Consider the following 15,187-nt stretch of genomic DNA (forward strand, 5'->3'; position numbering starts at 1 on the left):
ATGCGGGACTCGATCCAGGGACTCCAGGATCATGACCTGAGCCGAAGGCAGTCGCTTAACCAACTGAGCCACCCAGGCGCCCTGAAGTTAATTTTTAAAACTATTTTCTTTTATGCATCTTAGGGAATATCTACCAAGGACAGATTCTCCTAGCTCACTGAAAACACCTCTTACTCAAATCCATATCCCTAAATCTCCAATACCAGAACACAATGTATAAATCCAAAACAATATGATTTTGCTATAAATTTTAAAATGCATACCTAGAGATACATGCATAATTTATAGAAGGAACCAGAAGAAACTCAACAGTGATTACTCTTTAGGGGAAGAGTGTAAGAACGGGAAGGGGGGCTTTCACTTTTCATTGAGTACCTTTTTGAATTTCCAACTGATACCTATCACTGTTTGAAAATATCACTGGTATTATCTGGATGGTGAGCTTTTTAAAATTTTTCTCTATTTTGAAAAAGAATTATAATCTTATAATATAGCAAATATATAACACCTTATAACTAAAATATATTTAATACATGTTAAAGGTCCCTACAAATTAAGTGCTGTTGATTAGGTCCCCAGGCTAACTCCAGTACCTTATTCTGGACTCTCCTTTTAGGGTAACACTGTGCTGTACACTCAAGTGGCATGGAACCCAAACTCCACTCAAAGTTCCTGTGGGATAGGCATTTAGAGTTTCAACCTGGAACACCCAAATAAATCTCCAGTTTGCCTTAGCACAGGATTAGGGATTTCTCAGCTCCTATCCTCCCTGCTGCTGGTAGGGCTGGGCAGACAACAAGAACAAGAGCTCCAATGAGTTCAGAGTAAAGGAGTCAGGATTTGAGGCACATTTTGGGTAAATCCATGTGATACTTTTTGGTCCTTAGGTGGGCTTCCTATTCCCTAAGTGCCTTCTTCTACAGCTAGACTGTCCCCATTCATACCAGTCACCCCATATCCAAACATGACTGAAAATAAAATCTTTTAAAGACTTATGCTTTCCAACCAAATCAATAGTGCCAACCACCGTAGCTCTTCAGGACAGCATTTCCCTGTGTTGTTGGCAATTCCTAAGAACAGTGTCTTAGAATTCCAAAATCAAACAGTATGAACATCAACCTCTTCACAGGTTAATCCTCTTTACTCACAATTTTATATCTTGAGCTTCCTTATGCATAATCTCCAGAATAGACTTACAAGCCGCAGAGGTACCTTCAGGGGTAGAGAGGATAGTAATTGACTTCTCAGCAGCACCCGCATTCTCTTTACGATGGACATCAATTCTTACGGTGAGCGCAAGGGAAGAAGAAAAGGAGAGCTGTAAGCACATATTCACAATTACAGAGTCTGTAAGTACCACCTTCAAAGTCATAGGACTTCCAGGCAAAGAGTGGATGACTCATTTCCCTCAAGAGTATAAACTCTTGATAAGCTGTCAACTTTGATGCCTTAAAGACAAATTTGAATTCCAGGAATATCCACCACCCTCCATCCCTCTTTCTCAAGTAGGCACATCTTTTCTTTCTCCCAAGCTGTATGTGCCTAATTTTTCATTTTGGTGTCACAGAATAAACATCTCACATCAGAGAGGCTTAGTTCAGACAAAAGGCTTTCTTCTGCTCTAAGGCAAAGGGCAAGCCAAGAGGGCCAGGGTTGGAATCCCACAAGTCACGGTGAATTCCTTATGCCATGCAGAATATCCACTATCCATCGTATGAGACTTCACTCATCTGTTTCTTCTTGCAAGGCTCTTTCCACATTTTGCCTCCTTGATAGAGGAAAGTCCACAAACTAGAGAGTGATAGCAATGGAACCCCAGAAGATGGCAATTCTACTTCAAAGAAAACCAAATGGCTAATGAACACAAAATGATGTTCAACCTCCCTAGTAATCACATACATGTCAATCAAAACAAGATGTCATTGGGTTCCAGATCTTCAAATAGTTTAGATAAAATTAAGTGTTGGCAAGAGGATGTAAGTGGGCACACTCACACTGTGGTGTGAGTGTAGAACAAATTGGTAGGACCTGTCAAAGCAAAAATGCTTATCATCTCTTGACCCAAGAATTCTACTTTTTGTAACACCTCCTACAGATATAGTCTCATATGTGGGCCTAAAGTGGTATTTCTCACCCTCAGCATTATTGACATTTTGAGCCAGATGCATTCTTTGTTGGGGGGAGTTGTCCTGTGCACTGTAGGATGTTCAGCAGTATCCCTGGCTTCTACCCACTCGATGCCAGTAGCACTCCCCTCATCCAGTTGTGACAACCACACCAGACATGATCAAATGTCTGCTAGGGGGAAAGATCACCACTGTTTAAAAACCACTGGCCCAAGAATGTTCACTGTGGCACTACTTACACAGAAGGAAAATTGGAATTATCTTTAAAATGCTCATCAGGAAGAGGTGTTTAAGTAACATGTCATCTAGCAGTGTAAAAACATGTCAAGTGATAGGTACCAACATAGTATGTGAAAAACAACACAATACATATCATGATAGGATTTCTCTCTTAAAGCTACACATTAGTAGGTACAAGGAACACGTCCTATAAAGTTACATTCCCACCTTAACAATGGCTACCTCCAGGAATAAGATAAAAGGTAATCCCCTCTTTAAAAAAATTTGCATGCTGTATATTTTGAATTAAATACAAAATAAGTCTTCTGTTGTTTAAAAAGTACTAGAAAGAAAATCAACTATCTGGAAAAGTGTGTCTGGGGAAAATCAAGTACTGGTGAGTCCCTCTAGCCACCCAAACACTAGAAAACCTACAGAACTCCTGGCCATTAAGAATGACCACTTCATGGTCACCTGGCTGGCTCAGTCGGTTAAGCGTCTGACTCTGATTTCGGCTCAGTTCATGATCTCAGAGTCCTGAGATCAAGCCCCATGTCAGGCTCCGTCTGGCTCCGTGCTCAGTGGGGAGTTTGATTGAGATTCTCTTTCTCCCTCTCCCTCGGCCCCTTCCCCTCCTCTCTCTCTAAAAGAAAGAAATAAAAATGAAATAAAATGTACTTGGTTTAAAAAATAAAAAGAATGACCACTTCATCACACCAATAAAGTCAAGGTTTGGATTTCATTTTCTTAAATGTTTGAAAACTGAAGATTTATCTCATAATTAAAACCTAGACCTAAAAATAAGGGCAATGAGTAGGTGGGGGGATGGATGAGATAAAGGGCGCACTTAACATGGTAAGCACTGAGTATGTGTGCAATTGTTGAATCATTATATTGTATACCTGAAAATAATGTAACACTGTATGGTAATTACACTTCAATTTAAAAAAATTTCCAGGGGCGCCTGGGTGGCTCAGTCGTTAAGCGTCTGCCTTCGGCTCAGGTCATGATCCCAGGGTCCTGGGATCGAGCCCCGCATCGGGCTCCCTGCTTGGCGGGAAGCCTGTTTCTCCCTCTCCCACTCCCCCTGCTTGTGTTCCTGCTCTCGCTATCTCTGTCAAATAAATAAATAAATTCTTTAAAAAAAATAAAATAAAAAAATAAATTAAAAAATTTCCAAACTCTTAGAAAAAAAGAAAAAGGCAATATAAAAATGAAACAAATAAGCGACATTTAGAAATAATTAGAAGTGCCTTAGGTAACAGTCCCAATCTCAGGAACCATCTTTCCAACCACTGTTTCAATCCCCCATCACTGTAAGTTATTGTTTATCTTCTAGTAGGTAACATGTTAATCTCCCTCCTTCTAGTTTATTTCCACCCATTCACCGTGTTAAGGATTACAAAACTCTGATCCTCTGAGAGAAGGAATATTGCTTTACAGATCAGGGTAGCCCTCTGAGACCATTCCAGAAACAGAGGATCTAATAATGACTAGTTTCAACGGCAAGAGTTAATTAAATCCACTGGCAGAACTCTGCAAATGAATCATCGGATATAACAAAAATTGCTTCCCTTCCCTCTCCATCCTCCATCTTCCTGCCTTAAATAAAACAAACAGTTCAATTTAAATCATAGAAGCCCTTTCCTCTGACAAGGAAATGAGTAGCTTTAAAAGGAAAACTCTAATCTGCCACATGACAAGGGAGGGAAACCATTTAATAATTAGTTTCTGCAGGTAACAGTGGATCAAGAAAAGCAAGGAGCCCTTGAATGTTAATATTAAAACCAGGCAAATTTAAGATTAAAAAGGATCCCAACTATGGTTTAACTGTCTTCCCCACTCCCTACATGAAGTCAAAGACCATTGATTTAGCACAAAGGTAATCCATATCCAACATCTCCTGCTTCAAAGCAGGGGAAGGCTGGGAAAGGCAGGATCAGACATCACTCTGCAGGTAGAGTGGGCGTGCAACACCACTAAGCACTGTTCATTTTGGTTCTGCATGAGAAATGAGTCAGCTAGTTCAACACAGGCATGGTCCCTATGATAAATGTGGATATCCTCGTAAGCCTATGGGAACAAACATACATAAGCAAGATACACACAGCAGCATAGTTGTACTTTCAGAAAAAGACTGCTTAATTGCTTGGACCACATAAAATGAAATCATTTTCCTTACTAAATTTAAAAAGCAAAATAAACCACCCTCATCTTTGTAGCTGGGCCAAGCCCATTTCCATACTCTTTTGCATACAATGACACGGCCACTTCTCCCCAGTGCACTCACTATTCTTCGGGAAATATGGAATATGCTGTCCCAGAGATGTGCCTAGTGCACTTCACAGAACAGGGGTGAAGACAGTTCATTGTTAAGCTTCTTTGGGTCAAAATCTCCACATACAGCCTAAAAGGATGGTTAATAAAGCAGAACAACTAATATATAATTCATTGAAGCTTTTAAATTGATAGAGTATCTTAGACATATTTTAAGGGCATTGAGCATAATTTACATCCAGTCATTTCATTCATTTGACAAATATGAGAGCCTTCTACATACCAGACAATGTGTCGGCACTGGGGCTACTGTCTGTTTATAGCTCCTGCTTTCTACTCCTGCAAAGCTAGCTCCAATGTTTAATGAAGAGTCTTCCATTCCCTTAAAATTTTCATATTAAAACTATCAAACATCCTTAAAAAAGAAAAAGTCAATCTAACTACATGGCTTAATCACAGGGTAAGTTTGGAACATAAGCTGGATGATTTTTTACCGAAATAAAGCAAGACTGAAAATCATCTCTGTACTGGACCCCAGAAAATTACTTCCTAAAAACACTGAAGGGAGGTATCCCTGGGGATGGTGGTGTGGATAGGAGAGCAGAAAACAACCAAGAAGTGGCCCTTTTGTTCATCAGTGCCTCCCCCATCAGAGTGGATTAGGGATCGTTTTCCACTCTTGTGTGCAAATTTGAAGTTCTCTTTGCGATTAAGCTTAAGCCTCAGATTTATATAAAATGAACACTAAGATATCAAATCACAAGGGTTTTCCGGATTCCCAAGTACTGTGCAAGGAAGGATCACAGCCACACTCAGAAGGACACCATGTACCAGAACAACTTACTCTGTTAAGATTCAAAGGGAAAAATATTAATACCCACTGCAGCCTCACTAATACTCACTTAGACTGAGTCTGTTTGGTAATGTTCCGAATGGTGGCACCTTCTTTTCCTATTATGGCTCCAACAAACTGGGTGGGGACCAGTAGGCGTAGAGGCAAGTCACACGGTTTCTGCTTGGAGACTGATCCTGGAGACCCCTGCCTCGATGAGCCCCTCTGCCCAAACCCACGGCGACCTCGGGGCTGCTGCAAGGGGTTCTGCTGGGCAGCAGTTTCATCAGGGATGTAGGCCACTTTCAACGTGAAGCTCTCCAACTGGAATCCATTCAGTTTGTCTAATGCTCTGGAAGGTGACAAAGAGCAGAGTATAGGAAAAGAAATCGAGCTCTAGAAACCTTTCAGCAAAGCAATACCCATCTCTTCCACTCAGGATTACTACCTCTGAAACTTCTGAATAAAGCCACTGAACAAGTAGCAAACCCCTAACACATGTAACCCAAACACACACACACACACACACACGCATGGAAGAAGAGACCAAGCTTCCAAAGAGAACATATTTACCACCTACCAATGAAAAGTAGAAAATAAAAAAGCTTAATCAAAAGAGTTTGACAAAATGTTACTACCTGTGAGGTTAGGAACAGCTTATGAGTACCCAAACAGCAAGAGAGGTGAGTGGGCAGTCTTTGTCTTGTCTTGTTTTTCCAAATCAGAATGGAAAAGACATTACAAATATGTACCTCCCTCACTTCACCCTCTTAAGAAATAATAAATATTAAAACATTTTAAGAATTTAAGGACAAGTATCCCTAAACCACTCACAGGAGATTCACAGAAGTTAATACTCAAGATAATCAGTCAATAAATTCTCAGTGCCTATTATGAGCAAGTCCCTGAGAAAATAGCAGTCCCTGACCTTGTGGAGTTTATGATCTGATTTGGAGCAGAGAGACAGGGGTGCTGGTGAACCAAAAAGAGCAAATGAAGCTATTTTCTACTTTATCTATCCATCCATCCATGCATCCATTTATCCACCCATCTCTATATTTGGAAAGGAGCTCTACTTTTTTCATCATTTTAAACCTTACTATGGAAAAGTACCCAATCTTTAGCATACACCTCAATTAATTTTCTTAAGGTGAACATGCATATACAGATCCAGAACTAGGACATACCAATGCCCCAGAAGCCCCACCAGGACCTCTTTTCAGTAATTACCCCTCCCCTAGATTTTTTTTTTTTTTACATAATAGATTAATTTTGCCTATTTCAAACTTCTGTATTAATAATTATATATGAGTATACATTAGGTACTATCATGCCTGGCATCTTCTACTTATGTTTGTAACATTCATCTACATTATTGTGTTCTACATTACCTACATATTTTATAAGTGGATAACTCAACAAAAAATTGATAGAGAAGATATGGCCAAGATTTCAAAAGCACACATAAACACTCCTAAGAATATACACTCCCCAGTACACAACAAAATTAAAAACATATAAAGGCCCCATACTTTTTCTCTAGGGTTATACAAAGTCTTTGCTCAGATTCTGTTCCAATGGGCACTGAGATCAGCTCAGGCAGGGAACGAAAAACAGGCATGAAGTAGTTTCTCTCCAGTTGCTCAGAGTGGTCATTTCTTGTTCACATACTGTTTTCCTTATTTGCAGATTCAGTTTCTGACTTGGATGCAAAGGGGAAAAAAGAGGTAGTTCTAACACTAAAAAGGGCACCATAAGCATGTAATTGGCAGACAGGCCTAGGCAAGTAGACAGGGCGTGATGTTCTCAGGACCCCTAATTCTGCCCTCTCTTCTTACTTGAATCCTCTGCTGCATCACTGTCCTACGTGCCTAGAGCACAGAATGAACTCAGATTACAAGACATCCCCACCAAGGAGAAATATACAAGTAACAAGAAATTTCTCTGTCCCCATCATCAACCCCCCAAGACCCTTCCCAAAATCACTGTTAACTGTGAAAATGTCTGCAAACAGACCGGTACTTTCCATACATTTACACATATGTATGTGTTCAGTACCCTGTTTAAAAGCATCATTGAACCTGAAACTAATGTAACATTGTATCAACTATACTCAAATTTTAAAAAACTTTTTAAGAGGTACAAAATTTCAGTTTTAAGTACTATGGATATAATATACAACATATTAACAGTTAACTCTGCTGTTTGGTGTATTTGACAGTTAAGAGAAGATTCTGAACATTCTCATCAGGAAGAAAAATTGTTTCTCTTTTTTTTAATCTATGAGATGACCAAAGTTAACTAGTTTACCTTGGTAATCATTTCATCATATATGTAAGTCAAATCATGATGTACCCCTTAAACTTACAGTGTTTTGTCAATTATTTCTCAATAAAACTGGTAAATAAGAAAAATTATAAATTATACCCACAAATACACATGTATATATTTGAACACAAATATAGAAAAGAACAGTGTGTGGCTTCTCAGTTATCAATAATAGTTAAGTCATTTTTTAATTAAAAATTGCTTTAAGATACCTTAAAAAATAAAAGCATAATTGAGATCTTATTATAAATGTTTCCGGTCTTGCTTCCCCCCGCCCCAAATACAATACATCTTGGGATATTTCTCAGCGATTTCTATTTCAGAGGACGTTCTTTTCTTTCTTTCTTTCTTTTTTTTAAAGATTTATTATTTATTTGAGAGAGAGAGAAAGAGGATGAGCAGGGAGGAGCAGGGGGGAGGGGCAGAGGGAGAAGCAGGCTCCCCGCTGAGCAGGGAGCCCAATGTGGGAGCTCGATCCCAGGACCCTGAGATCATGACCTGAGCTAAAGGCAGACGCTTAACTGACTGAGCCACCCAGGCGTCCTAGACGGCATTCTTTTCTTAAGTTTCACAGGGTGATAGGAGCACACACAGCACCAACTTTTACCAATGCTCTGATACAGAACCTTAGGTTAACACATTGTTCCTTTCTCCTTCTCCTCTTTTTCCTTAAGGAAAATGTGGATTAAGGGCCAAAAAATATTTTGGTTATTTCTCAAAGATGACAGCAGCTGAGAAATTTTGTTAACATTTATGAGGTATACTTATTATAGAAAGCTGGAATTGCACACAAGTTTCAACCAATTAGATATTCATTCAAAGCAACTTTTAACTTTTTCAAAGGCCATGATGAAACAGATCACTGACGGTTCTTTCAAAAGCATAAGGAAAGGGGTGCCTGGGTGGCTCAGTCAATAAGCATCCAACTCTTGATTTTGGCTCAGGTCATGATCTCAGGGTTGTGAGATCAGTTCTGCATTCCACGTCGGGCTCTGCGCTCAGTAGGGAGTCTGCTTCTCTCCCCCTCTCTCTCCCTCTGCCCCTTCCCCCCCAACTCATGCGCACACACGCCTGCACGCTCTTTCTCAAATAAATAAATCTATAAAAAATAAGAAGGAAATAAAAATAAGGAATGCAATAATGAAGGAATCAACTATATCTGTGGGCACAAAGACAATATAGTTTGCTATAATATCCTTTCCCACTATAAATTGAATATTGCTAACTTCAGAAGAAAAGTAGTAAAATTTGTGGAGATAAGTCAGTGATGTTACCAAAAAAAGGTAAATAACTTCCTTCTTGAGAGAAAGGACCATACACAGACAGAGACCTCCTCCTCCATGGGGATAAACAGACATGTAAATCACCAGCCGCTTCTAAGTATTCTGAGGCTATCTAAATAAAGTCACACGTGTCCCCAAGAAACAGCTCTCTCAACTTTGCATAAACTCACTTCCAAACTTCGTTGCTTTGCTTTAAAAAAAAAAAAAAAAAAAGATTTTTGAGGGGGGAAGAAAGGTCAGATAGCATGGTGCTTCAGTACCCAGTGCATAGCCTGGGTCCTCAATGCTCCAGACTCAGACTGTTCCTGTCAGAGCATTCAGCACATACTCTGTGTATCCCACTGTCTAACTGCCAACTAAGAGTTCTGGAGCCCTCAAACCACAGTGCTCCAAACTTGGATACAGATGAAAAGGTACAGGAGTAACCCCACTGCAAACAAAGGCTTCCTCACAATTGGAGATTGTAAGTTTTTTAAATTTTAGGTCAATTACTGTAGCCTTTTTATGCCCAAAGTTTAAAATTCAGTTATGTCATCAGGTGGTCTGCCGAGTTTATGAGGCCAACATTATAATATTTTCACCAAACCTACTGTAAATGCAAGATGTATGATAAACAATTATCATAATTACTCAAAACACATGTGTTTCAGTTCAACGGAACTCAAGGATGTTTATCAAGCAAGCACAACCTCAGGATCCTGTTTTGCATCATTACAAAAGTCTGCTCTGATGCGATTTTAAGAGTCATTCAGAAGGAGGTAAGTAGTTTTGCTAGGGGTAGCACTTAATCACATTGATAAGTTTATCAGCGTAAGTCACAGTGTAGAGCTGAAAGGGCCTTTAGACAGAGAATTAGTAGTTTAACTCAAGGATGAGGAAGAGGGAGGTAAAGAACTGAGGCCCAGAGAAGTTAAACTTATCCAAGAGTAAACACATACAGTTCTGAGTAGTACAAAAGAAGATGGACCAAGGACCAGAATTCTAATCACCTTGAACAATAAGTAGCCAAGTAACCTTGGAAAGGTCGTTTTCTTGTTTGGCATTAGCCTCCTGACAAAACTAAAAGATTAGATTTATAGTCCCTTTAAACTCTAAAACTCCAGACCTCACTAGTGTATATCACATAGTTCTGAACAAAATGAGGTTTAGCCATTATTGAAAAGTCAAACCATTCTGTTTTCTCCTTGTAGGAAGAATAAGAGGTTAAAAAAAAAAAAAGAGGTTGAGACATACAATTCTGCCATAATTAGTAAACATCTGGTAATATACCATTGCAGGGATGCAACTTAAGACAACTATTATGGACAAAGCCCAAATATTTACCTACAAAGGAATTTATTACTAAATTGGTTCTAAAAGCAAAAAAGAAACCTCCAACAACCTAGAAACACAGTAGAGGGCTGGATACATAGAGACTGTGGCAGGAACAAAATATTACACAGAGATTACAAACAGTATAAATACATTAGTGGCAAGACAATCTGCAAAACTCCACAAAATTATCTTTTGTCACTTTTTAAGTTATGACATGGGACAATGTCTACCAAACTTGATGGCAAATATAAATGTTATCTTAAATGGCAAAATGGCAAGAAATCCCACCGTTTTACTGCTTTATCAGTCATTTCTTTTTCCAGAATAAATCTTCTATCTACATAATTGTCAAAGTTTAGGGGTCAATTTCCTCCCCCTTAGCCATCAGTCACATTGTTTCAAACACTTCTTCAAATGGATGTAAAAGCATCTGCAATGCTAGCTTCAAACTATAAATAGACTGTATTCCTATTCCGTAATAAAAACATCAACATCAGAAGTAAGAACCCTAAAGAAAAGGAAGTATAAGAACTACAGAAATGCCTACAAATTCTGAAGGGTTATTTCTGTCACACATGACAAACCTTCCAATGAGTAATGTCTGTCTTTGCGTCATCTAAGCATCCCCAGAGAACAGAGGAAACAGGGAATCCAGAGACCCAAGCCTCTCTTGCTCCGAGACACAAGAAATACTGAAATACGGACTTCTGTTTTTAATGATTTTTTTAAAGTTTTCATCATTGTTACCCATTTTATTATTTTAACAAATTAGTAATTCAAGACTTACGATTAAAACTAATGTATGTATTTCCTAGCAATGTATGCATTATTAACCTTTGATTTTTCTTAGCCAGAAGGTGGCAGGAATTTCCACGTTAAATTCTAGAGACAGCCTTACTGAAGAATCTTCTTAAAAGTGGCATTCATAGATCTGTAAGTAACAAAGAGGCAGCCACAAATGTTTTTAAACCAGGACCTGATCTCCTGAGTATCGGTGGCCAGTCATGATCTGAAATGAAGTATACTATATAATAAATAATAGGGTATTAGCAGCAGTAATGAAAAATGTTAGGAAAATGCGTAATAGCTGCTACCTTTAGAGCTCTTACTACCTTTTAGGTATTATCACAAGTGTTTTGGAGGCATTACGTGAGTTTCTCTGAACAGTTTCATGAGCTAAGGACTATAATTACTCCCATTTTACAAGATGGGGGTGAACTAAATTAGATTCATCTGGCCAGAGTCACAGTGAGAAAAGTGGTGGCGCAGAGTCCATTCCATGGAACTGGACTCTGGAATAACTGGACTCTGGAATATAGTCTCCACCCTCTTCTCCCACCTGTGCAAGCACATCCCAGTTCTGTGCACTCTCGGGTAATACAGATGCTAAGCAAAGAAGTCAAATGAGATTATCGATTCCGCTCTCATTACCTGAAGGCGTGAACTTTGGATGGCTGCCAAGGAAAGGGTGTGGAGAAATCACATCAGGCTAGTGTAGGCAGCAGACGGTCATACTGGAGCCCAGAGAGCAGGCAACCAGGCTTCAGGGGAGCAAGTCCTAGAGGGACCAATCTTCCCCAGCTCAACCCACTTCAAGCTGCTGTAGAAGCAACCCAGAAACAGAGGGTTGAAGGTGAGGTCCTCTTTACTGGGTGTCTATGTGTCAGGCCACTTGATAAGACCATTTTCTATAAGTATGTGTGTACATGCATGAATATATTTGTTTGTCAACCCTCATTTTGCAGCTGAGAAAACTGAAAATCAGAGAGGTCAGGGTTACAGTCAGAGCTATCTGACTCCAGAGTCCATGCTTTCTCCACTACATCCAATGCCTCTCAAAATAAGTTCTCCTCACAGAACAAGAATGTACTCCACATCTTTTTTAAAAACTTACTAGAGAACTTTAATGTACAATTTTCATAACATGGTTTCACAAAATTGTTTTTTTCCCCCACTTTTTAAGTCTACTAACTTTCTCTGAATATGCCATTATTTTCTAATTCTCTTAGATTTCAGGAATTCTTGAGGGGGAGAAACCCCAATATGCTTATAAGGAAACTCAACTTGGGCAGGAATTGATCCCCCTCCATTACTCTCTGTCACCACAGGGACACACATCCTTGAGGATAGTGACTTTGCCTTTAAATTCACTGGCATCTTTTGGTCAATAGTTGATAATCAATAAGTGCTGGCTGATTAACTATTAGAATAAGGGATATGATGACTATTTCCCTCACTGAAATGCCCAATATATTTGTTCAGGTTACCTAATTTATTAAATTACGATTTCCTAACAGTCTTTGGGATCAACAGGATCCTGCCAATTTCTATCAACCACTAGCAAGTACCTTTAGACTAAAATGTCCCTGCATTCACATTGCTGTCACGTTAGGATTAATGTCCATAGTAACTGTGCCTTGACAAGCCAGTCTACACCTCCTGTGCTTGTACTCTTCTTAACCGGTTGGAATACTTTTTTTAAGAGGGAGGGGAATGCTAAATGTGCCTGTCCCTACTTAAATTCCTCTATGTTTCTTCAAAGCTACATAAGTTTGTCTCCTTATAACTGACTGTTGAATTAAGTATTTCCCCCTTTACCTAGCCTCACATAAGTTTTCAAATAGACAACTAGGACAGGCCTCTATCTCCAAATATCTTTGGGTTTAACATGTTATCTCATATTTTCCATCTAACAGAGAGTTGACTCTACCAAGTATTCATTAAAGATCTTTGTAGAGACTGAAATACAGAAGATAAAATGGGGCCCTCTATTCTTACCGCCCTCACTTTGATGCCCCAATCTACTTTCCTGTATTTCCTCTTACATGATATGGTTGAAGAAAAGGTGGTTGTTTTTTTTTAAAGCCAGTTTTACAACTTATACCACAATTTCTATAATATCCAAACACCTCATATAAGCTTAAATTTTTTCAAATGAAGATACAAACAGAGGGAAAAATAGTGTGCTTTTAAACATATTCAAAGTTTCATGTTAAAACATTAAAAGTGAATCCCATTAAGTCTCATCTAGGAGAAAAAAAATGAAATTAACATAATTAGTTACTACTTTTTACCCACTAGATCAGCAAAGTTTGATGAAGCCCCATGTTAGGGAGAATAAAGAGAAACAGACTCACAGTGCTGATGGGAATTTGAAGTATTTCAATCTCCATGAAGGATAATTTGCCAGTATCCAACAAAAAAGAAAGCAGATACATCTAGACTTAGCAAATCTAATTCTAGTAATTTAACCTATAGCCATGTTCACATACATGCAAAATGACATGAAAAAAGGGATTCACTGCAGCATTGTTCATAACTGCTAGAATCTTAAAACAACTTAATATCCAATCTGGGACTAAGTAAGTCATTGCATATCCATACAGTCAAATTCTATGCAACTCTAAGAAATGTATTTCCATGTACGAAACAGTCAAATGTGAGGGTATCATGTGTATGAAGAGGAGGAAATATACACACATTTGTCTTCTGTGTAGTTATCTCCAAGGAAGGGAACAAAGTAACTGGGGACAATACTGGGAGGAAGATTTACATCTTTGTGCCTCTAAAAATTTGAACCATGTTAGTATTACCAATTTAAAAAATAAGTTCCATTTATGCTGTGCAAATTTCCATCTCCTTCCCAGCCCTACCTTTCCTTTCATGGTCCTTCCCTGAATGGGTACTGCCTTTGTAACCTAGCTCTATTCCCACCCTTGCAGCTGGTTTCACCTTTCCCTTTTAGGGCTCAGGGTCAGCGAGCACGGTAATGGTTTTTCCTCTCACCTTTTCACACGCAGAGGACAGGCAGTCTGCTCCTGCCTGTACTGTATCTAGAGGTAGTTAAGACTTCCATGGTCTACGGACACTCAGCACGCTGCTATAGGCACCTTGCAGCATGCCATTCCTCCGTGTTTGTGTTTGAGGAGCTCTGTTCAAGGCAGTATTTGTGACATCCTCATCTAGTCTAGTGCTCAGTCAGTTCATTAGATCACTCCCAAGCCTACAGAATTATCTTTTCATCTGTGAAGTTCTTCCTGTCAACTGCATTGCAATCTATTTTTCAAATCTAAAGACAAATTACATTGATCCAATGTCTGCACACTCCTATACTTAGTAGTAATCATTAGAAAAATCAGTGACCAAGAAAACTTACCCTGGTGTTACCTTAACACATGATCAACTTACCAGCTTTACATAAAATAGCAATACTGTATATAACATACCGATAAGAAAAAAAAAGTCTTTATATAATTTGGCAAGGATATCCAGGCCCAGAGCTTTTTGCAAATAGGATGTAATTCAGCTTCACACTATGTCACTCTATTATTGGCATTAAAGACATATTAAAAATGTAATAAATCTTTACCAAGGCTGATTCTTATTTGACATTCAAACTTAAAAAGAATTGCAGGGTCAAACTTCGCAAAATAAAACTTATTTCTGCTACCCAACCGCCCAAAATATAAGCACTATACTTAACCTAGTTATTACGTATAGATTAAAAGTTCCAAACTGCTTACTGTCTAGCTTGATCCTTACTGGAATAGGTTACATTTACGACTGCAGTTTCCGAGTCAGTGTTCACTAGAGGAAGAGAAAAGTGAAGAGAAAAAAATGTTAGTTTTCTTTCTATTTCCTTCCTTCTACAAATTTGAAAGCAATTGAGAAGACATGTACCTTGCTCACAGCTTTCCACCACTCCATACTGGACTAGTAAACTATCCAGCACCTATCAGGAGGGCGAGAAAAAATTACAGATTTTCAGTTTCCCAAGTTATTAACAAGGGCAGAAATGTTTTAAAATC

The 15,187-nt window shown here is 38.8% G+C and overlaps 1 protein-coding gene across 5 annotated transcripts in view; it reads right to left on the minus strand.

The window, feature by feature from the left end:
* The window catches only part of IGF2BP3 (insulin like growth factor 2 mRNA binding protein 3), a 154,857-nt gene that overhangs the window by 31,390 nt on the left and 108,280 nt on the right, over nucleotides 1-15,187 (minus strand). For all 5 annotated transcript variants that reach the window (XM_078059366.1, XM_078059365.1, XM_036120866.2 and 2 more), the window contains exons 4-7: nucleotides 15,060-15,111; nucleotides 14,903-14,966; nucleotides 5,525-5,806; nucleotides 1,149-1,283 (exon numbers count right to left, since the gene is read on the minus strand). In XM_078059366.1, coding sequence (XP_077915492.1) covers nucleotides 1,149-1,283; nucleotides 5,525-5,806; nucleotides 14,903-14,966; nucleotides 15,060-15,111 — 533 coding nt within the window. The remainder of the gene's footprint in view (nucleotides 1-1,148; nucleotides 1,284-5,524; nucleotides 5,807-14,902; nucleotides 14,967-15,059; nucleotides 15,112-15,187) is intronic.

Source organism: Halichoerus grypus, chromosome 12 (assembly GCF_964656455.1).
Source record: "Halichoerus grypus chromosome 12, mHalGry1.hap1.1, whole genome shotgun sequence".
NCBI lineage: Eukaryota > Metazoa > Chordata > Mammalia > Carnivora > Phocidae > Halichoerus > Halichoerus grypus.